General features: G+C 39.1%; 1 protein-coding gene across 1 annotated transcript in view; it reads right to left on the bottom strand.

The window, feature by feature from the left end:
* Nucleotides 1-23,646, bottom strand: part of Gad1 (glutamate decarboxylase) — a 217,804-nt gene that overhangs the window by 42,707 nt on the left and 151,451 nt on the right. Inside the window, exons 6-9 of the mRNA XM_090376098.1 lie at nucleotides 23,407-23,486; nucleotides 15,719-15,890; nucleotides 7,300-7,364; nucleotides 4,150-4,228 (exon numbers count right to left, since the gene is read on the bottom strand). Coding sequence (XP_090232224.1) covers nucleotides 4,150-4,228; nucleotides 7,300-7,364; nucleotides 15,719-15,890; nucleotides 23,407-23,486 — 396 coding nt within the window. The remainder of the gene's footprint in view (nucleotides 1-4,149; nucleotides 4,229-7,299; nucleotides 7,365-15,718; nucleotides 15,891-23,406; nucleotides 23,487-23,646) is intronic.

Below are 23,646 nucleotides of genomic sequence, written 5' to 3' on the forward strand. Positions count from 1 at the left end.
AGAAGGTCTTTTAAACTGTTTTCGCATTAATACGGGCCCCGAAGATTTCATGTATGTTATACTAATTTATAAAGAGTTAAACAGCAGATTTATAACAAGGTTCTTGTTATATTTCGTGGAAGAATTTAATGACAACAGAGGAACCTTAACAAATGAAGACTTAAATTAATGCATATGATGTTTATATTGGAGCTAAGTTGTTTTGAAACAACAAACATCGAATAAAGCACGGGAATGTGAATATACCGTTGAACAACAATTCCGAGAATTAAGGCTTTATGGAGAAGATTATGTTAGTTTTCCATGAAAACCTTTGCGTTTAATCCTTGTAACATTAAGCACGCAGTCCTTTGTGCTGCAAGAGAAATATTTATTCAGTAGTCGTAGATAAATAGTTTAGTTATTTTAAGGCGTTATTTGGTGAAATCCTTATTTCTGAATTAAGACTTTCTAGCACAAAACTGGTTTATATTTTACCCTTCTGCTTGCTTTGATAAATACAGCAGAGATTGTTGCAAATTTTCCAATGAATACGAAAATATTTTTACGGAATTATTGTTTTATCTGGAAAGATTAATATTCCAAGGTGTTTTTTTTTTTTTCAGAATATGGGCATATATTTTTTTTTTGTTGTAAGTTAATTATCCTGAAACCTATAAAAGGCCGTTGAGTAGGCTTAATAGAAATTTTGCAAGCAAAATTGTCCTTTCGTTTTCTATCTTTGATGTGGCCATCGCACTTTGCTTGTCTGTTGTCGATTGTAGGTGGAGAGAAAATCTATAAGCAAGTTGAAGGTTCATTAGCTGCCTCTCTTCTCTCCCTCATTCCGTATATCTTTCACCCACATAATTCATGGTACTGAGTTCTTACGTAGGCAGTGTGTTTCTTAGACCAGTTTGTTGATGAGGAGTGAAATTGTCGCGTGAATTCTCTAGCGGAATAGCCAAATACATAAAGAAAATGCGAAGACAATGTAACGAAGGGTAGGGAAAGGATATTAGCAACCCTCTTAACCACCACCCTTTCCTCATAAAGAAGCCAGAGAAGGATTTAAAATCGGCAGTAATGCAAACGAACCTTGTTAAGTTTTGTTTAGCTAACAAAATTGAAACTTTGAAAAACAAATTATTTTAGAATAGTTGGCAAAAACAAACATGGTCTTGTCTGCTTTAATGCTTTTTAATGCCAAGTGGTTTACACAATCAGTGCATGGTTTACAAATAGTATGTAATTATAGATCAACGGGATGCAGTACTAAGTATACCATTTTAAACGACAGAGAATATGCTTTTCAGGAAACAGGTCTGTCGCTATCTGCTAGCTGTTTAACATCATAAGGCATCCCTGTCAGTACGTGTGTCGGAGAGCACAATTAGTAGAAGACTGAGAGAATTGGAGCTTCATGCTTTCTTGGTGTACCTCAGAGACCATTTCATCGTTGTTAGCGTCTTCAGTAATGCACAGAGATAGGAGACTTGCTTGTGAATACGACACGATACCAAGAATGGTATTGTGCCGTGTCACCTTTGTGATGAATCAGTTTTCTCTTTTGAATCCACTGACAAAGTCTTGCACGTCAGGAAACACATTAAGGATAGAGGTAATCCGGCCTTCATCAGGAAGCGGCATGCCTGGCCAACACTCGGAATCATGGTAAAGTGGAGCCATCAATCAGAATAGCTGTTCACCTCTGGTCGTTATCGACGACAAGGAATTATGTTGAAACCATTCTAAGACAGGTGTTTCTACTCTTTCTATGCCCCATCTCAAACACTTTTTTTTTTTTTCATCAGTAGTATTGGGCCACGTACGGCTCGTATCCCAGAAGAATCTATGTGACGAAAACGTGCGTTCTTAGCCTACACTATCACTGATCTGCGCCTGTCAAAAGGTGGGACATTACATTCTCTGAGCCTCAAACCGATGTTGCCTGACGCACATTAGAAGAGTAAGAAGCATGGCTCAATGGTTCCAAGGTGATATTCGTGACCTTTTTTGACTCTCTGCCCACTTTGACGTTTTCGGACTTGTATCGCTATTCATTGAGGCTGTATTTCATATTGATGTGCATTTTCGTAATTAAATGCGGCTGAATTGGCACACAAACTTAACCATTATCTACATTGTTATATTACTCCACTTATTTTTAACTCAAAACATGCACTTCTTTTAGTTGGGAAAATTTCAATGACGAACAGTATACATGGCGAATAGAATGAAAATGCTCCAGATACAGAATGGTTTACAACAGTTGCCACTGTCCAATCGGCCTAACTCATGTCATGACTTAAATGTGGTAGTGCCGATGATAGGCTATGCATAGGTGGGCATCACAGTTAGTTTCTGATAACCTTGCCTACGTCTTAGCACATCCTTATTGCACTTATTCAAGAAAAGGCAGAAAGGGTTTGAATTTTAAAATTCTTTCATGATATATCTGTCAACAACAAGAATTAATATATTGCGCATGATGCCCACCAAATGTATTGGTGCAATTTGTGTTGAACAAATGTGGGTGAGGATGTTAAATTCATACCTATCCAGCGCTCCTGGGAAAGCACCCACTGGACACAGATTTAGTGGTTGACAAATATGTGATGCGATTTCTCTGACGACTGCCTGAACGAAACCAAAACTTTTGTAAGAAAAGAACGAAAATCAAAGCACAAAAAAATTATTTTCGGCTCCATACTCTGCCTCATTCGTCATTCCGGCTGGCTCAATCTCTTAATGTGAATGCAGTCCAGCCTCTAATATTTTTGTCTGGTGCTTTTGGGTGTCCAAAGTTGCATAATTAACATAACTTATGAATTAACATAAGTTCTAATCTTTTCAGACAGAGACAGATTTGTCAGCAGCATCTTGCCAACAATTATCTGCTCCTGGTTCTGTGATGCTTGCATGGGTGCTTCGGAATTGGGCGATTAATGTGTTGTACATTTCACTTGTGCCAGTCTCATGGAACCCCACTATGCGACCCCGTTTAAACTCATGCAGTTGGGTACACTACTTGTAGTCTGAACACCTTAAATTGGACCTTTTTCGAAAACCTCAGAAATATTCTCGCCAATATTCGGCCTTCTTCCTTTATAACTCATAATAGCACATACCGCACTGAACCATCTGTGGTTGATAAATATTTTTCTTTCTGTTTTTTTTTATTTTTTATTTATTTATTTACATCAAGTAGACGTGTACACTTTTCCAGAGACGGCTGGATGAGCACGTCAGACAGACAGAAAGTACACTGAAAGGGCGAGCCCTCTGTAACAACGTCATTACATTTAGTAATGACAGTGATTACAGTAATACTATCGTTATGATCACTTAATTAAGTGAATGAAAAAATAAGTCTAACTAAAAATATATATATGAGTGTATATGGCAATGCCCTATGGACAGGCCCTTGAGCTTCACTCGTGCGTAAGTTGATGTACAACTCTCCCCTAGTCCTTGATACAAGATTGGTCCGCATCATGCTGCTGAACACGAGGACGTGCGTATAGCCTTTGATCACTTGCATACACGTATTACCACTCAAGTACTAACATAGAGCTTTTCAGACAGTCTGATCAAACTCTTAAGATTTGACAGCTTTTCTGATACTGAGTGTATTTATGCTCGGTAAAAAGGGTTAATGTAATTTTAGTTCTCTGTGAGAATTGAATAATTCTTGATAGAGAATATTAGAATTACTTTTTTTTTTTTTTTCTGGGCAGTACTACTGGTAATTAAGAAGATTGATTTTTAACTGTTTTGCAATTTGGGGAATGGTAAAAGAATGTCAGTAATATTTTTAGCATTTATACTGCCACCTCTTCCTTCATTTCATAAAGATATCCCTCAGGTTTTAACGAAAGGTCCAAGACACAATATTTTCTCCGAAAAGTGTATGCAAGCGAATGTATCGTTTAATTTACTTGCAAATAAGTGCATCTTCGCGATTTAATTTAGATATATTGTGGTTGGTTAAATTAAATTACTGTACTACATAGTTTCTACTCAGGATCGTGCCCCACAAGTGAAAAACGATCGTTCATAAAATTTCGCCGGACTCTGACCAACATTGTAAAAAGTCAATTGAACGCATTCAGGAAATTCTTTCTTTAATTGCTAAAAAGGAAGAATGGATGACATTTTTATACTTACATCTTCTTTGAAGTGGACGGTAGAGCATTGCAGCAGAGATCCCATTAACTTGTGAGGGTTCCAGGTTACAGAGTTTGCCCTAAGAGAGAATTAAACACGCTTAATATTGTACACCCTTATACGCTTATTTCAGTTTTTGCTACACAATTTTCCCATCCTTATCAGGGGCATAAGTTACTTCCGTTATTCTCCCAAAAGATGTGCCCTCCGCAGCACATTGCTAATCATACTATACCCTGGAAGATCTGGACGTAGTATTTACGTCACGAATCCTCGCGTTTTTAGAAGCTTATGACAAAGAACCTAATCGACCAACTGATGATGTTACCAAAAGCAAATTCTAAGTGGAGAGCATCCAAGGAATTAATAGCGGAAGCTACTAAACGTTTCATACCTATTATTATTAAAAAAATATTGCTCAAGGTTTAGGCCTAAATGGTTATCAAATGAACTAATGAGACTCGTGACAGAAGAAAAATGCATGGGATGCATATAAATTATCAGGCGACACAGAAGCCTATGGCAGATACAAAGCTAGTCTGTAATCAAGTCACAAAGGAGGTTAGGCAGGCGATGGAAGATTACGAGAAATCTTTGGCAAAGGATGCTAAGAAAAACAGCAAGGATTTCTTTACTTATATAAACTCTAAAAGGAAGGGGATGAATCTGATTGGTCCACTTGATATCGATGGTTCGACTGTTGATGATCCTGCTCAGATAGCAAACAAACTGAATGAGTATTTTGCATCTACATTCACACATCAGGAGTTATTAAGGTTTGAAAATGCCACAAGGTTATCAAATTGTAACAGGGTGCTTAATGATTTTGTAATAACTGAGAACAAAGTGGAGGAGAAATTGTTGAAGTTAAACATAAGAAAGGCAACTGGGGTGAATGGGATCTATCCAGTTATATTAAAAGGCGGCAAAGGAGGTAGGCAAACCGTTAGCCAGAATTATGAGAGCATTCTTTGACTCAAGGGAGGTCCCCATGGGCTGGAGATGTGCCAATGTGTCCCCAATTCACAAAGGGGATCGAAGGGTGACACGAGTAATTACAGACCAGTTAGTTTAACTTCTGTTCCGGGTAAAATAATGGAGTCACTGGTTAAAGATGCATTGCAGGATCATCTAGACAAGACTGCAGCAATAATTCAGACACAGCATGGGTTTGTTAAGGGAAAATCTTGTCTGACAAATTTGATTGGTTATTATGATGTGGTTACAAAGGAACTGGATCCAAAAATAATTTCGATATTATATACGTGGATTTCAGGAAAGCTTTTGACACTGTTGAGCATGAAAGACTACTGTACAAATTGGAGCAGAATGGTATTAAGAGTAAGTTGCTAGAATGGATAAAAGGATGGTTGAGTGGGAGAAGACAGAGAATGGTAATCAATGGGTGCTGCTCTTCGTGGACTAATGTTGTTAGTGGAGTCCCACAGGGTTCGGTGTTGGATCCACTGTTGCTTTGTATATTTATTAATGATATTGATGAAGGTATATCAGGCTTAGTATCGAAGTTTGCAGATGATACAAAGGTTGGCAGGGTTGTTAATGACAGTAATGGCATTGTGTTACTGCAACAGGATCTAGAAAATTTGGGCAGATGGACTGAGAAGTGGCAACTGAAGTTTAACCTTGACAAATGCAAAGTACTGCATATGGGTAGAAGTAACCCCAGAGAAACGTACCAACTGTGTGATATTACACTTAAGGTGGTATAAAATGAAAGACCTGGGAGTAATTGTGCAGTCAGATATGAAGTTTTCTGAGCAATGCAGACAAGCTACGAGGGCAGATCATGGGGTGTTGTCAATGATATACAGGAATTTTGCTAGCAGGGAAAAGGAGGTGATTGTTTCTCTGTATAAGGCAAAGTCAGGCCATGCCTTGAGTACTGCGTGCAGGTCTGGAGGCCTCATTTTAGGAAAGATGTAGATTTTCTTGAGCGTGTACAGAGAAGGGCAACAAGATTGGTGAGGGGAATGAAGGGATCCTCTTACCAGGAGAGGCTTAAGTTCTGCAAATTGCAGCAGCTGGAGACTAGGCACCTGCGAGGTGATCTGATTGAGGTGTATAAGGCCTTGAATGGTTGAGCACGCTGAATTCTGATAGGATTCTTCCACTTGTTCAGATTACGAACCTAAGGGGGCATAAATTGAAACTGAGGAAGGACAGATGTAGAATAGATGTGCAGGAATTTTCCTTTAGCCAGCGGTTGGTTAATTGCTGGAACAAACTTCCATCTGTCGTTGTGGACGTTGATAGGTTAAATAAATTTAAGGAGGAACTGGACAAACATTTAGAGGGGATTGTTTTGTAATTTTTTTTTTGGCCGAAGCTGCATAAGCTCATACACTTGCATCACATGCCGCCACTACTACTACCCAGGAAAATATCAATCAAATTTATTGCATGAATTAATTGTTATTAAAATAATAAAACCGAAATTGAAAATTAATAATTTTCTAAAATTCATTCATCACTGTTATACTTCTACCCTTCTCGTCTTACATGAAACTATTTATTGTTTCCTTATCCATAATTTTCGTTCAGTTACTGTAGAACCTCATAATTCTGGATCATATCACTTTCTGGATTTTTTAAGGTTGTATAAATAGCCAACCGTTAATATTCTGAAGTAATTTTTGCCAGCACCAAAGTGTCAAACCGGATTGGTCCAGTGGATAACATACTTGCTTAAGAAATAAAGGTCGCAGGTTGCGATTGTACAATATTTCTTAATACGAGGCATAAATAGTGAGATATGATTTTAGCAACCGAATCGCCTTAAAAACTAAATCAGTGGAATTGTGCTCTTAAATGAAAAACAGATTAATGGGTTAATTAATTAATAGAACATAATACATAAATTTGGCGTCTGCGGTGGCTTTTTTAAGTCCGGCCAGCCTAAAAAAATTAAGTTGCGGATTTTTGAGGTTCTACCGTATTTTTTAAATAGACACTTGCCTGATGAACTTCGCTATTTTTGGATTACACAAATTAAATTAATTCATTAATTGTTTTTTGAATGGGATAACCAAGAACATCACTCGTTCTAGTAATGGGCTCATGTTTAAATGTATTTGGAAGCATTTAAAAACAAATTTAACACAACAAATTCATTAAACTGTTTCTGGTTACCTCTCAATTCCTGCAAGTTTTGTTCTGTGCTTCCTTGACAAGAGACAACCACCACCCCAGGCAGCCTAAGAGAAACGAAATGGAAAAGAGCTATTTAGTCTATAAATATCACGAGATGGATATACACTTGTCCAAATAAATCATTATAATAAAATTATTAATTTTATAGTGAGGATTATCATACTTATAATTACTATCTGTTGAAGAGGACGTTTTAGAAAGTAATGAAACAGGCAAGCATTAGCCGCAATAGGTTATGGGAGCCGCCGACCCACCAGAGTCTCATTGCGAACACACGACACAGGACTGTACGCCTCAACTGGGCGAAAGAATATCGGCACTGAATCTTGGATACGGGTCTCCTGGTTCGATGAGTCCCGTTTCCAGTTATATCGAATATTCCAGGAATATTTCCAGTCTGAAAACAAAATATAAAATAGTGCGAAACTTATTTCAGATCTCTCCCTCTCTGTTTCGATGTCAATATGGATAAACGTTGTGAGTTAACAGACTTTGAAAGAGGGAAGATAGTGGGTGCCCGACGCATGGGCCACTCTATCGCGGAAGTGGTACAGAAATTGAACTGTCCCAGATACATTGTTAATGATTACCCGTTTTGTTATTAATTAAAATAAACTAAGACAGTATCAAGAGTGTATCGGGAATACGCCATTTCCGGAATAACATATCATCGTAGACAACGCTGTGCATGGAGAAAAGTGGTGGATGAACATGGCCATCGATGTCTGTCTCGCATTGTTTCAGCTAACTGGAGAGCGACAGTTGCAGAAATCACCGCCGACTTCAACGAGGGAGGCGACAGAAACGTCTCAACCAAAACCACCAGGCAATCATTAGCCGCAATAGGTTATGGGAGCCGCCGACCCACCAGAGTCCCATTGCGGACACAGGACTGTACGCCTCAACTGGGAGAAGGAATGTCGGCACTGGATCTTGGATACGGGTCTCCTGGTTCGTTGAGTCCCGTTTCCAGTTATATCGAGGTAATGGGAGGGCGCGTATCTGGAGGAAACCGCACAAAGATATGCCCCTGTCATGTCAACAAGCAACCATTACTGGCAGGCAGGTTGACGCTCAGGCAGGTTGACGCTCAGTAATGGTGTGGGACGTGTTCAACTGACACACGTTGGGACCTCTGGTACGTCTAGACGCATCTCTGAACGGTCCAGGTTATGTGTCCATCCTTGCAGACAATCTGCATCCCTTCATGTTCATCGTGCACTCACAGGGCAATGGATTCTTCCAGCAGGACAATGCGCTTCCCCACAGAGCCGTGGTGACTAGAACATGGTTCGAAGAGCATTCCACATATTTTGCCACCATAGAATGGCCTCCTCGTTCGCCTGACATGAACCCACTGGAGCACCTTTGAGATGCTGTGGAAAAGTCCGTTCGAGCTTTGGATCCTCCACCAAGGAATGCGATGGAATTATGGACAGCGATTCAGCAAGCATTGATGGAAATACCTGTGGAATGCTTTCGTGAATTAGTGAACTCAATGCCTCGCTGTGTGAACGCCCTTATCCGGGATAAAGGTTGGGCCTACCCGTTACTAGGTAGGTATCCCATGAGGGCTTTACATTGCCTGCTGGACAAAGGCCTTGGGGAAAAGGGTCCACATCGGGATTCGAGTTCATCCCCCAGAGCCAACAACAGTATAAGTTTCATGAATTATTTACAATATATTCATAAAGATTATTATACAGATAGAAGACATAGAACAGTGTCGCAGAAGACGACACTGTTCACAATAAAATATTCACGAAAAACATTTTGTTCTGTTAATTTTGTGGAGCAGTATATAATAAGCAGCGTTTATATCCAGAAAGGGGATATCCTGCTGTGTTTTACTGTTGAGCGCATGTTGAATTCGCAGCAAGGTATCAAGCACATGGTGATGGATCTGTCCCTGACTACTGTGTGCAAGTGGGAGAGGGTCCCATGCTGACAACAGTGCTGAACAATATCCGATTGCATTGCCAGTTGAAATATTTTTAGGAGAGTGCAACATATGGGTTTGAAGTCCTTGTATTCTTTAATTTGGGCACTGATCACATATAGCAGTTCCACATCCTTGGTTGGTTTGCGTCTTTCAAGATATATACAGGGTGATTTACTACCAGTGCGACAAACTTGCTGGAGGTGTAGGGGGCACAAAGACGAATCGGAATCACATAGCATTGCAGGGTCTGAAATGCCTTCGTCATGCGGGAGGTCGCGTGAACAAAGAAGCAAAGAAAAAGAACAGAAACAGCAACTCGTTAGTGTAACAGAAATCATTTTAATGACAAGTTTTACATTGGCAAAAAGCCATGCTACAGAAGGTGTTCGAAAGTTCGACCAGAAGCAGTCACACAGGCTTCCCAGCGCCGCCTCATGGAAACCCTAACGTTCTGGAAGATTCCTGGCGTGTCTCCAATCTCCCCGGCAGCTACAGAGATACGACCGACGAGGTATTCAACTGAATCAACGGGGGTCTCGTACACCAATGTCTTCATTTGACCCCAGCAGAAGAAGTCCAGGCATGATAGGTCCGGCGATCTAGCAGGCCAATGAACCGGACCACCACGACCTATCTAATGCTGTCCAAATGTAACGTTTAGGTGTTGGTGACGACGTCATTGGTGTAATGATGGGGGAGCCCCATCATGCTGGAACCACATTGAGCGGCGCAATGACTGAGAAACATGTGCTTCTTCAATAAGTTCGGACAGGACTTGCTGTAGAAAGATCAAGTATGCCCTACCGTCCAGACGAGGGGGCAGAAGGTACGGTCCAATGAGGTGGTCTCCAACAATGCCGGCCCAAACATTGACAGAGAAACGGCGTTGAGTTGCACGTGTTCGCGTACCATGGGGATTCTCTAAAGCCCAGAAATGGGCGTTATGTTGATTGAAGGTTCCCTCTCTTGTGAAACTTGCCTCATCCGTGAACAATACGGACGCAGCAAATGCGCTATTTGCCGTACTCTGTTGAAGAAACAAAGTAGCAAAAGTACTCCGGAGTGGATAATCTGCAGGCTCCAATGATTGGACAAGTTCCAGATGGTACGAACTCATTTGGTTTGTTGACAGTATCCTCCATACAGTAGATTGGGAAATACCCAATCGTTGGCCTATCGCTCGAGTACTCGTACTCGGATTGCCTTCTGAAAGACGTAGGACATTCTCTTCATTGTCTGGCGTCCTCGTCGTTCGCTCTCGATTCATGGTACCTCTCGTGAAACAATCAGTCTCACGTAACCTTCTGTGCACACGTGCGAAAATCGTATGATGAGGAGCACGCCTGTGTGGGAAACGTTCCTGGTACAAGCGCAGAGCGGCGCGCCCGTTACAGTCCGCAGCTCCATACGCGAGGTGCATGTCGGACAGTTAAACGTTTGAACACTCGTCCATCCTAGTGCCTCGGGAACCGGTTTGCAAATGCTGACTTCCAGTGGTATCGCTGCTCACGCAACCTCCCGTCCAACGTCCTCTACCGCATGACGAAGGCATTTCGGACCCTGCAATGCTATGTGATTCCGATTCGTCTTTGTGCCCCTACACTTCCTGCAAGTTTGTCGCACTGGTAGTGAATCACCCTGTGTGTGTGTGTGTGTGTGTATATATATATATATATATATATATCCAAATTATATAAGTTATAGTGTAATGTAAGTACCTCCATCGTTTGAAAATCGATGTAACCACTGGCCAACCGTACCTCCAGTATACATGAAAAATTACATGAAAAATATAAAATATTAGGTTAAATAACAAAATAAGCCTTACATGGGAACCCATTTTGCAAGAGACTTTGTCGAGGGCTAAACCCCTACAAAATAAAATTCCATGTTAGACTGAGCCATCGGTTTCTGTTAGCCCTCGACAAAGTCTCTTGCAAAATGGGTTCCCATGTAAGGCTTATTTTGTTATTTAACCTAATATTTTATATTTTTCATGTAAATTTTCATGTATACTGGAGGTACGGTTGGCCAGTGGTTACATCGATTTTCAAACGATGGAGGTACTTACATTACACTATAACTTATATAATTTGGACATACCTAACGACCGATGTAATGTTCTATCGTTTGATGGCATTAATCGGTTAGTTCCATATGTAACACTTAATAATTTTATATATTTGTAACGCTTAATATTTTTTTATATATATTTTACAATTTAACTCTGGAATATTTGGATTCTTTATATATATATATATATCTTTATTATATACATAAGTATATATACAATGTATCGTTCACAGTAGCAATGCTAGGGGCTTTACATTGGCTGGTGGACAAAGGCCATGGGGAACGGGCCCACATCGAGATTCGGGTTCATCCCCCAGAGCCAACAACAGTATAAGTTTGAGAATTTATTTTAAAAATATTCATAAAGATATTATACTTTTGACATTAGTTACACTATTATACAGGCATTACACTTTTTTACTTTATTATACTGCCCGCATTACTGAGTAGTTTGCCTGGTTGACGTTAGGCTATCAAGGATCTCTCTCCGATACTTCCGATCCTTAGCAAATTTGTAGAGGTCGCCGTAGATTGCTTGGACTGTGATGGCCAAGGGGAGAAAACGGTCACTAAGCGCTAGTCTATAAGGCTGGGAGCTGACCTCAGTCCGTGTTGAGAGATTTTCCAACCGGACAGTTCCCAGATATTTGACTCCGAGATTATTCCGGTAGAAATTTTAGCAGTTAGAACGAGGCGTCTTTCCATCACCAGGTTTGGCAGGCGGGCAAAGTTTAGTGCGGTTGCCATCGCAGTTGTGCTTTGCTGGGGTGGACGACGATATTTGTGTAATCCAACGAAGAAGCCAGTATTCGGAGGAGTACACGCGCTTAATGTTGGTGGGGCTGCAGATATCCAGATTTCTGAAGCTTATAACACGACGGAGTATACAAAGGTGTAAACGTATCGACGAGTCACATCCAGGTCCTTAGCGTGAAGCAGTTGTTTGGTAGTCCAGCGCATTTGGCAGAATTTCTTTATGAGCTTGTCAATGTGGAGGGTGAAGGGAAGGTTAGTTTGTAATCAAAGTCGACTCTCAAGTCTGATGCATATTGACCACTGGAAGGAGAATACCGTCCAGAAGCTTGGACTTCAGTGGGTTGGTGCTTCAGAGAAAAGAAAATTTGGGATGTTTGCAGGGTTAATCAGTAGTCCAAATTGATGGAGATAGGATCATAAGTCGTGTAACTTTAGATTGATCTTTCATTGACGTTTGAAATACGTTCACTTTACTAGATGAAATTAAAGAGATGCAAGACAGGGTGAAAATAAAGATGGTGCATAACTTTATCAAAAATAATGGAAAACTATCTGATCCATCGTGGTCTTATTTGATATGGTACTAATGATTTTCTTCAGGGTGTCACGAGTAATCCCTATAGTTTGCAGGGGGGGGGGTTTCCACCCTCGCCCACATGCAGAAGATCAAATTTATCCATTTTTTGGAAATTTCAAATTTTATTCATTCATTTGGAAGATGTAATGCTGCTCCATGTGAATTCTCTTTCTGTGCCGTAGATCATGTGTTTTACTGATTTTCTTTTGCTTCTAGGAAATTAGTCCTCTGTTTCTCGTACATTATGTGGTCTTTCAGTCTAGAAGTCCGCTTCCATCTCCGGTATACCTTTTTGCTTTTTAAGAAAGTCCCCTTTCATACTGGAATTGATGCACTAAGTGGGCGAAGAGATTCAGACTTAGCTGCTCCATCGATAGCCACCTACCTTAGTTTTTCTGTCAGGCAATGCGAGGCTTCTACTGATTTCGTTTTCAGCTCAATTTTGGGCCTTCCCTGGAACGTATCTGTTAGTTCGAGATACAAGGAAGTGAGACTCCTCAGCATCTATCAACTGCTACAGAAAGCCGAGGCGGTCTTTGTTTGCAATGCTTTGAAGACACCAGAGTTTCCCCCCTCTCTTCGATCCTTTTTCATAACCATAGAAGAAGAAGAAATATCGTACAATCTAAGAAATGAAGCCGACCTGAAAGTTCCGCTTTTCAGAAAAGCCATAGGTCAGAAAAATATAAAATACAGAGGATAAAAACCTGGAACAAACTTCCTGCAAAAATCAAAAATGTCACTTCACTAAACCGATTCAAGAAATTACTAATTGAACACATAACCAGGGATGTATGATTCAAATTACCTCCCACTCAACGCCTGGATTTTAAAACCACAGAGGAAATCATATGGAAATAATGTACAAATGTTTAAGGAAGCAGTTGGAAAATAGTTTGTAAATTTCTGTGCATGTATCTCATCATTTTTCTTTTCTCTCATCATTTAATTGTAAAAATGTTCACAATGCTATCATCAGTAGTGATGGTTTACGAAGTCTTCTGTAAAGAAATTTCCAAAAAAATTCAATTTATTCATGTCTTTTCTGTTGAATATTATCTGTACAATTTCAGAAATGTATATTTTTCAATTGTATATAAATAAATTGCAAGGGGGGGGGGGGGTTCCAGCCTCGCCCACATGCAGAAGATCAAATTTATTTGGAGAAAGATTACACACTGAAAAAGTCTCCCGAGCACATTTTTGGAAATTTCAAATTTTATATTTGTATATTCATCGCTTTTTAAGGGAACACCCACTAAAAAGCCATTGGCTTATGTGTTCTCCCTCCCTTTTTGCTGTTATCCCCCAGAAAAGTGTAACATAAAATAGGGATAAATAAATTATTACTTTGCACTCATTGCAGAAAATTGTTACTCCGAAATATGTTAATATTTTCGCCTACAAAGGCGAACAGCAGTTACTGAGGAATTCTGTTCAAGCCTGCATCCCGCAGGATCAGCACACGAAAAGCACTAACAGAGTTTCAGAAGAGAATGGTGAATATTAGGTCCGGGAAATGCCTATAATAGCTGTTTCTTAGGAATCAAGTACTGTTAAGTCGACAGTTTACTGTAGAAATGGAATTCTGTAGGTGACGCGGATCCCAAGAAATGACTAAATGGACAAAATTCTGACTGGAAATGTTGGTTACTTCATTTCTCCTTCACACCTAAGAATCTGAGTGGAGTTGCTGCAGACGAATCCATTAGAGTCCCCACAAAACGGGGGGGGGGGGAAAGCGGCTCACCATGAATTTTGGAAACAACTGCAAATCCAGTCTATAATAATGTTTATTAAAAATCAAATGCACATTATCGATTGGCATCGTGCAAGCATATTGAACCTGGACTGTCGTTGATCGGTGGAAATCGGTCCTGGCGAGCGACTAGCTCGTGTGGACACGAGTCAGTCTGTCGTTCAACTATGAAGTACTGTTGAGCCACTGGGAATAGGAAGAGGTATCTCGTGATATAGACTTGGGCCATTCAGTGAAGTTCGTTGAAACTGTGAATGTTGAGTCGTACACTGTCGTGGACAATTCTTGTGACTTACGTTGTGTAAATTTATGGAAACGGTCCTTACACTTTGCATTTTTTTTTTTTTTTTTTTTTTTTTTTTTTTTTTATGAAACCCCCAAACACGAGAGATATTAGAACCTATAGTACTTAGTGCCGTGCTTGGGTTGGAGGTTGAGAAGACGAAAGATATTTGTTGACATTAGACTTGAACTTCTGTAGACTGTAATTTTCAGGAAATACGTGCAAAGGAAGGTTGTTCCAGAAAACGGCAGTTGAATGAATAAACGAGGAAGATGAAAAGAACTACTTTGAAATGAACTGAAACGCAAAAACCAGTCAAGGCCAGAACAGGCCAGAGGCCTGTTCTGGCCCTGTCGGCCCTCTCAGTTTAATGGAACTGACAAATGTACTGAGGGACGAGTTGAGCACAATACGAGCAGATTTTTCCAGAAATTACTAGTGTAAAGGATATAGAAAATCTACCATAAGTATAATGCGTTGAAGTCGAGTCGTCGCTATTAATTCTGTTGAATAATTGTCTTGTTCTTAAATGCTAGTGTGCATTGACTTTTGGTAGGATATTTTGAACTTAATAACAGATAATTAATCAGATCATAATGCCTAATGCTTCTTTTTAACTAGACATAACCATGCAATTCGAACGTATATATTTAATACTTCAGATATTTTGATTGTATTCGATTGTTCTGAAGCTAAATTATGGAAATTGTTACTATTTTACACTAATCTGAAGTATCTAAATTTAGTTAGATTAATCTCGACATCTAACTTTGTGACTTATTTTGTTGTATCGTCTTTTATTGTTACTTCCCTTTCCGTCTTCAGGCGTGGCGACTTATTTAATATCTAAGAAGTGTGTGTTATTAAACAAAATGCTAACAGAATGTTAAAGTGAGAATCTGCAAAATTTTTTATATATATATATATATATAGTAAACATGCTGTACAATCCAAACGAAATTAATAATAAAAAAAAAAACAGCGACAAAAATAATCCAAAATACTTACGTCTACGTGTAACCACATGCCATATTTATCGCAGATGTCAGCAAGTGGAATGATGGGATCAAAGGCTCCAAGAACTGTAGTACCACTAGTACAGCAAACAAAAAATGGGTGGTGACCTTTGGCACGAGCTTCTCTAACCAATCTTTCTAATTCAGAAGGAATCATTCTTCCCCTGTATGACAGTAAAATGACAGAATTTGAACATAACTGCAACTAGGGTGAGAGAGAGAGTCCTACACAATATTTATGCTTAAAATGCAGGTGAATAATCTTAAATTATTCTAATGAGGAATACTTATACATGTCAATCTATTTGAACATATTTTTTTCAGTTCTATTACATGCATTCTTTACTCTTTCTAACACAAGGTAAAAAAAAAGTGCCGCCGTGATATAAGTAGAAGAAATCATATTCACACACATTATATATGGATGAAAATGAATTATTGCCAACATGAACACTTCTTCATTCATTTCACAAATATACATGGTCTCAGTTCTAATCTCAATAATGTTCATTTCCACTTAGTCTGCCAAATCCCATCTACTTTTTCCTACAGAAACCCAGTTATCAGTTGATTCAACCACTACTCATCTCAGTTTTCCGAATTATTTTCTGTATGATTCCTTTCGCTTCAAAAGTGCATATGTCCATTTTGATGTTCCCTGTCAGAGAATTAGTAATTTGGAATCTCCTCTTTTCGGTTTTCTCTGGCTTAAAATCTATCTCTACCACATTCTGTCAAATTCATCTGTTTCTTCTATCGTTCTCCCAACTCCACTAATCACTTGGAACTCTTTGATATCCTCTCTGAGAAACTCCAACTTTCTTCGATACAACTTTCCTAACAGTGAGGGAGGCAATTTTCCTTGGTGATTTTAATGTGCACAACGCCAGCTGGCTTTCATTTTCTAGCCACATGGACCCAGCTGGTCCGTGTGGCATTTTGCAATTACTAATGACCTACCAGAATACCAGGCAATCCTAACCACGCAGTCAACACTTGTTCTTTTTTCTCACAAATAATCCTTCAAGTACAGGGTCGAGGTGCGTGGTCCTCTAGTCACCTCAGATCACGACTGGGCGAGTGTCTCTTCTCCAGTGGAGCATTTCTCTCGTGGACATTCTCAACCTCGTTTTGATGGGCATTACAAGAATGCAAAATGGGACAGTCTGCGAGATTACTTTTCTTCTTTTCCTTGGTCAGATTACTGTTTCAAGTCTTCCGATGTCAATGTGCTCAGATTGTGTCAGTGAAATTATTCTCTACAAGAATAACTTGAAGAATAATCCCTACAGGATGGAATCCTTTATTTCACACTCTACCTTAAAATCTCGTCCTTTATCTAAACCTTGGTTTTCCAATAAATGTGCTGAGCTGTTCAAGAGAAGAATGTTTTGTTTTTTTTTCTCTTAAATTATTCTTTCCAAATTTCCAGGTTCATTTTCTGCCTACACCTCTTGTATATTAATAACAATTACAAAGCATTAGCATTAGTAGAGGCATTTGATGCAAGAAAGCAAGCTTATGCAGCATCAGCCAAAAAAAAGAAAAAAAAAAAAACCCACTTCCACTCACCCCTCTGTTCGTTCAAAATACCTGTCCAGCTGAGCCTTAAACTTATTTAGGCTATCAACCTCCACCACAAGGGATGGAAGTCTGTTCCACCAACCAACCACCCGCTGGCTAAAGGCAAATTTCCGCACGTCTATCCTACATCTGTCTTTCCTCAATTTGAATTTATGCCCTCTCAGGTGATTTTTCTGAGCTAGAGGAAGAATCCCATCAGCATTGAGCATGCTTAAACCATTCAAGGCTTTATACACCTCTATCAGATCACCTCGCTGGTGCCTAGTCTCCAAACACTGATTTTTTTTTTTTTTTTTTTTTGATTTGGTAGTTGTTGGCGCATCGGCTTCTGTGGCCATATTGCACCTCCCAAGGTTTTTGCAGTACTTTGATCCAAGCCCGAGGCGGGAATCGAACCCGCGACCTTTGGGTTGCCGGGCAGGTACTTTACCCACTCGGCTAGCCCGGTCGGCTCCAAACACTGTAATTTGCACAAAGCAGTTATTAATCATTCAAAACTAGATTTCGGACAGGCTAAGAGTAGAAAACTTGCTTCTTGTCCAAATGGTAGCTGACCTTTCTCATCTTTTGCCAAAGCTATTGGTCACAACTTTTGCCCATCCCTGTTCCCACGTTTTCAAATCCAGATGGTTCTATTGACACTTCAGACAAAGATAACACTGACTTGCTAGCATCCTATTTTTCTTCCTACTCGTGTATTGGTAATCTGCCTTCTACCGTTCACAGTACACTCCATTCAATGCCTCTTGTGGTCTTCCGTCAAAAGGATATCAGAAGGATTTTTATGAATCTTGATGCTAAGAAAGCTCCAGGTCCTGATGGTATTTCTTCACTTGGTCTCAAAGCCTGTGCTCCTGAACTTACTCCTCTTTGTGTCACATTTTTTCACTTTCTTATTCCAAAAGTTTTTCCGTCTTGAAAATTTGCTCATATCCAACTAGTTCCTAAGAAGGGTGACAAATCTCTCCCACTCAATTATCGTCCCATTGCACTTTTTCTACTCTGTCTAAATTAACGGAAAAATCAATTAACCGCCAACTCTTAAACTATCTAGAAACCTTTCATCTCATCAATAATCGCCAGTATGGATTCCATCAGTGTCGATCCACTGGTGCTATTCTGGCTTATGTTATCCATCCATGGACAAATTCGGAAAATTCTGGTGAAACTCAAGCAGTTGCTCTTGACATTTCAAAGGCTTTTCGTCATGTTTGGCATAAAGGTCGCTAAATAAGCTTCCATCTTATGGCTTTCCAACTGTTTGTTGTAATTGGGTATCTAGTTTTCTCTCTAACCGCTTATTGCGGGTGATGACAGTTAGCTTTCTGTTTTCTAACTTCTCCACTAATGCTGGTGTTCCTCAAGGTTCACTTCTTTCTCCCACTCTCTTCCTCTTGTATATTAATGACCTCCTTCCATTAAACGGAAATCGTATCCATAATTTTGCTGATGATAGCACACTGCATTCCACCTTCCACTTTGAGAAACCTTGCCCTGCACAAACAGCTTCTGGAATATCCACTGCCAATTCCTTAAATGCTTATCTCTAGGTATTTCTTCAGTGGGGCAAAGATAACTTAGTTTATTTCAATCCTTCAAAATAACTATGTATTTAACATCGCCATAGTTAGGCGCATTATGGCCTTGCTGCCCTTGCGCCGTAAAGCCTACAAGCAAAATCCTTCAAAAACTCAGTCCTGTTCTTATATTTCGCAAAAAGGATTCTTCTGCTGTTTCAACAACACTTCTTAATTTCTAGGCAAGGTCATATATCTCTGTTGGGGATAGCCCTGACTTCTAATCTCTCACAGCATAAGCACATTACAAATATTGCTCCCTATGCATCTAAAAAAAAAAAAAAAAACCAGATTTTTTTTTTTCTCTCGGCGTTACTTTTCTTCCAAACAGCTGTTCACTTTGCACAAATCCTTCCTACCATGTAATATTCTTCCCACATCTGAGACGGTGCCCCTGAAACCTTTCTCAGGCTTCTAGATTCCATTGAAAAGAGAGCAGTCAGGTTAATTAATGACTCGTCTCTAATATATTCTCTCCACTCTGTCTCATAGGCGTTCTCTTTCTGCTGCATGTCTTTTCTATAAATATTTCCAGGTCCATCTTCTGAATTGGCTCCTGTAATTCCTGCTGTCTCTTCCAAAGTAGTCCGAACACGTGCCGCAGGCAGTCAGCATCCTTTTAATGTCCAACTGCAAACTCGCAGAACCAACTTTTCTTATTCCTGATTTATTCATTCAACTTCCATTTTCTAGAACAACCTTCCTTTATAAATATTTTGAAAATTACTTAAATTACAATCTACAGAATTTCAAGTCTGCTGTCGACAAATATCTTCTTTCATCTCCTGAACCTTCAACCCATGCATGGTACTAAGTACTGTAAGTGCTAATGCCTCTCGTGTTTGGGGTGTTCATAAAAAAAAAAAAAATGCTCTTTTAGCTGATGCTGTTTAGCATGAAATAGAACTGAATTTGTTTGAATGGTGGCTCATATTTCCTTTGTTTGAATGGTGGCTCATACTTCCGAAGATGTTATCAGTTTCTTTACTTTGGAAGAATTCCCCAAAATAATCAAGAAATGACAATAAAACTTTAAAATGCAATAATGTGGCCTCTTGTATTTTTAAAATTTGCATTAGGATAGTCGAAAAGAAATGGATTTTCAGCTTTGAATAGTCACTTAACAAATAGTTTTCAACGATTTCCATGAAGTTAAGACAAGGTACTAAGAAAAATGATTGAAAGCACATAACTACAACACAATTTAATAAAACAAACAAATGATTATTTATTTTATTCCATTACAAGAGAAATCCAATGAGAGAACGTCGAAAAACTACGTCTGCTTTCCCTTTTTCCAGCTTGCACTTTCAGTCCCTTGTAGAAAACTCTTTTTATTCTTGAAATCAACATCTTCAGTTACAGTATGCTAGTGTTTTTTTTTTTTTTTTTTGTTGTTGTTGTTGTTGTTTTTTCCCCTGTTGTCGCTCTTCTGGTGAGGGTCGGATGCTAGTGCCGTCGGAGTCTGGAGGAATTCTTCAAGACTTCTTCAATCAGGGCCATAGTTATTCAATCGGAGGGGGTACGGTTTTCGTGTAGTTTTAGCACCTGAGTGTACATAACTGTACAGAATAATAAACTAACGCAACAGACCTCTGCATTATTGGTGCGTCTTAAAATCAAACAGTATATTTAGAAATTTATAATGTAAATTTTATCTAAACTTTATAATTAGTTCTAATAGAATCGTAACAGTTATATAGAGTCACTAATGATAAAGATACAGTATTTATTCTTTCTTTATTTAAGTTGTTACTGTACATATCAGTATAATCTATAGTTTTCTTTATTTTAATAGTGTGTTTGCTTACTCTTTCATATTACTACACTTGTTATTTGCTGGAGCCGACGTTTCCTTCTCCTGGTTGTAGCAGTTGTAAAAGAGGAAAAGTTAATACCAAATTCCAAAAATTGCCTTTTCACGTGTCGATGCACATTTGAATGATGTCTTACCAGGTGACCAGTGAAGAACAAGACGAAGCTGTCTTGATTTGGTGTTAGGTATGACATAAGGCTGCGATTAGCTGTACAACGTTTCCTTATGGCATGCCTAACACCAAAAGGGATGATCATTGTTCTCTTATCAATATAATTAGAAACATGGCCAAGCGAGGATAAGAAAATTGTATCCCTTATTTGATTTTTGTGGAGACATCTGCAGTACTCGATGGCAAAGTTGCAGCATGCGGCAAGCGTAGCAACACGACCTCGGAAGATTTGGCAAATTAGCGAATAATATCACTAATAAACAGATAACATTCTGATTGTTTAAAGCAACTGCAAGCTAAATAAATCGTGAACTTAAGATGATGTTCAGATAGGAGACCCAACAGTAGTATCATCGGTCGTATGAACAATTTGAACTTTGGGTAGTTCAAATGACATTCAAATAGTCACATGGCACTCATCCAATCTGTCTCCTTTTCTCTTCGATGCTAAGCGTAGTGAGCGCCATTATTTTTTAAAAAAATTTTGATACTGGATAGCACTACATGCTTTTTTTTTTTTTTTTCTCGTAAAAGCACCAGCTGAGGCTTTGATGGCTAACAGCTTAAACTACTTGACTAGGGAGACATTTACTTTTAGTGATGGGAAAGCTGCACTGGAACTCGGGATTGTTTTGTCTAATTCTAAGGAGAAATAAATTAACAAATTAATTCTTTTCTCACCTACAGTGTTTTGGAATTATTTTCAGTGAGACGATTTTTTTTAATTCTAAAGAGAAAAATAAATTTTAAACATTGATTCATATCAAAGGATATGTCTTTAATATGTTGAATGCTGTTTGCAAAGGAAACATTATCAATAATAAAATTGTGCACGAGGTAATAGAGTTAGTTCTCAAGACTGATAAAATGCCATTAATGACACTTGTACGTTGCTACTAGGTTTCTCCATCTCACAGAAAGAAAGTTTTTTATTTTCAAACTTTATAATTTCTTCTCACAGTTTAAAAAAATCATCTGTATTTTAGAAGATTATCACATTCTTCTCAGAAAAGTTAAACACTATTTTGTTCATTTAACTATTTCTCCTTAGAATTAAAAAAAAATCATCACTCAAAATAATTTCAGAACGCTGCAGGTTAGAAAATAATTTTGTTAATTTCATTTCATTTCTCCATAATTAATTTTATTTCTCCCCAAATCGTGTATAGTGTGTTAAGGGTCTAATGGCACCAGGGGTTTCCCCCAGTCTCCGCGTAGTGTACACTGTGGTGTGATACAGAACACTGTAGAGGACATAGGTTTAAAAGTGTATGGATATTGTGGTGTGCAATGTTTTCAACTGTTGTTCATCTGACCTTTTAGCCGTTGGGCCCCTAATGGGACTCACCATTGCCCACACTATACCCCATGGAGGCAGACCAGGTACACCAGTATTTTAGATATTTACTCTGGCAGGACCTGCCACCTAATTTCCTGAGATTTCGATGGCTAGGATCTAAAATTTAAAAAATAATAATAAAATAGAAAAAGGAGGAGAAACACTAGAAATTAGGTCAGGCCAAAAGAGATACAAGTTATGTGGGGTAGAGTTAAAAATTTTGAGTGCGTGGCTTGTGTAGTTTTGACAAGGTTTAAATGCTAGCTATGAGATAGCTAGTGAGGGAAGGGAGACTGACGAGGGGGGTGGGATGAGAGACATCTCCCTCCCAGATTGTCAGGCAAATGCCCCACCAGGAAAGGAAGAAGAGGGGGAGGCAGCAAGTGGAGAGACGGGGGCCGTCACCCCCCACTGCCGGGGGAAGGGAAGATAGGACCACGCAAGGGAGCGTGGTTTTGGAGAGCTAAGATGGCCGACAGTGCAGAGCTGTACTGTTTGTTGTTGTGGTAATTTCATTCGGGATTCAGGAAGTCACTCATGGGGTCACGGTCCCGTCCGGCAAGGTCCATGTCAGCGATATGTGGTTTGGCCGAATGGTTTAGGATGTTCATCATAGACAGAGTATAGAGACCTCAGTTTGAATGCCACAATTATTTCCCTCAAAACATCATGTGGTGTCATCCATTAGCGAATTTTTTTAAAAATAAATGGTGCCCTTAGCGGCGAAGAGAAAAGAAGACAGGTCAAATGGGAGTGCGATATGATGGTCAGCTGATGCCACCGGAGGGGTCAAAGTTCAAATTGTTCATATGACTGGTAATACTACTCACAACCACTCGCACACAGAGAGAAACTTTGGAGCATGAAATGGAAATCAGTTGTTGGAGGGGACTACCAATTATATGGCAGTTTTTTTTTTTTTTTTTTTTTTTTGAAGAAAAGATCCGTTTCAATTAAGTTTCAGAAAAAAATAAATATTAACATTATTTTCAGAGAGTATATAACTTCTTTTCTAGTTAACGGAATAAGGTGTCTATTATTCTAGTGTGTTTCGATTCATGGAACCTACATGGTAATAATTACAATCAGCATATCAAATCACATATAAAGAACAGAAACTAAACACTACCGAGACAGAGTTAAGATCCAACATATACCAAGGTCGATTCTCCCATAAAGTGAGGAGTCTTACCTGTCATCACAAGGTACCTCAACGACGTTGTCAGTTCCAAGTCCCATCACCATTCCTGAACCTTTCATTGAATAATGGCTCTGAAATAACCAAAGATCCAAAAGGCACTTACTAAAAAAAAAAGCACATTCAGTTTGCATTATTTTATCGTTGATATCATTCACATACTAATAATATTCAAAAAAAAATATCTGGATAAAAAATCCTTTGCTTTACTATAATCTGAAACGTATTACTAGT

This window comes from Mastigoproctus giganteus, chromosome 6 (assembly GCF_048544385.1).
Source record: "Mastigoproctus giganteus isolate SK-2022 chromosome 6, ASM4854438v1, whole genome shotgun sequence".
Lineage (NCBI taxonomy): Eukaryota > Metazoa > Arthropoda > Arachnida > Uropygi > Thelyphonidae > Mastigoproctus > Mastigoproctus giganteus.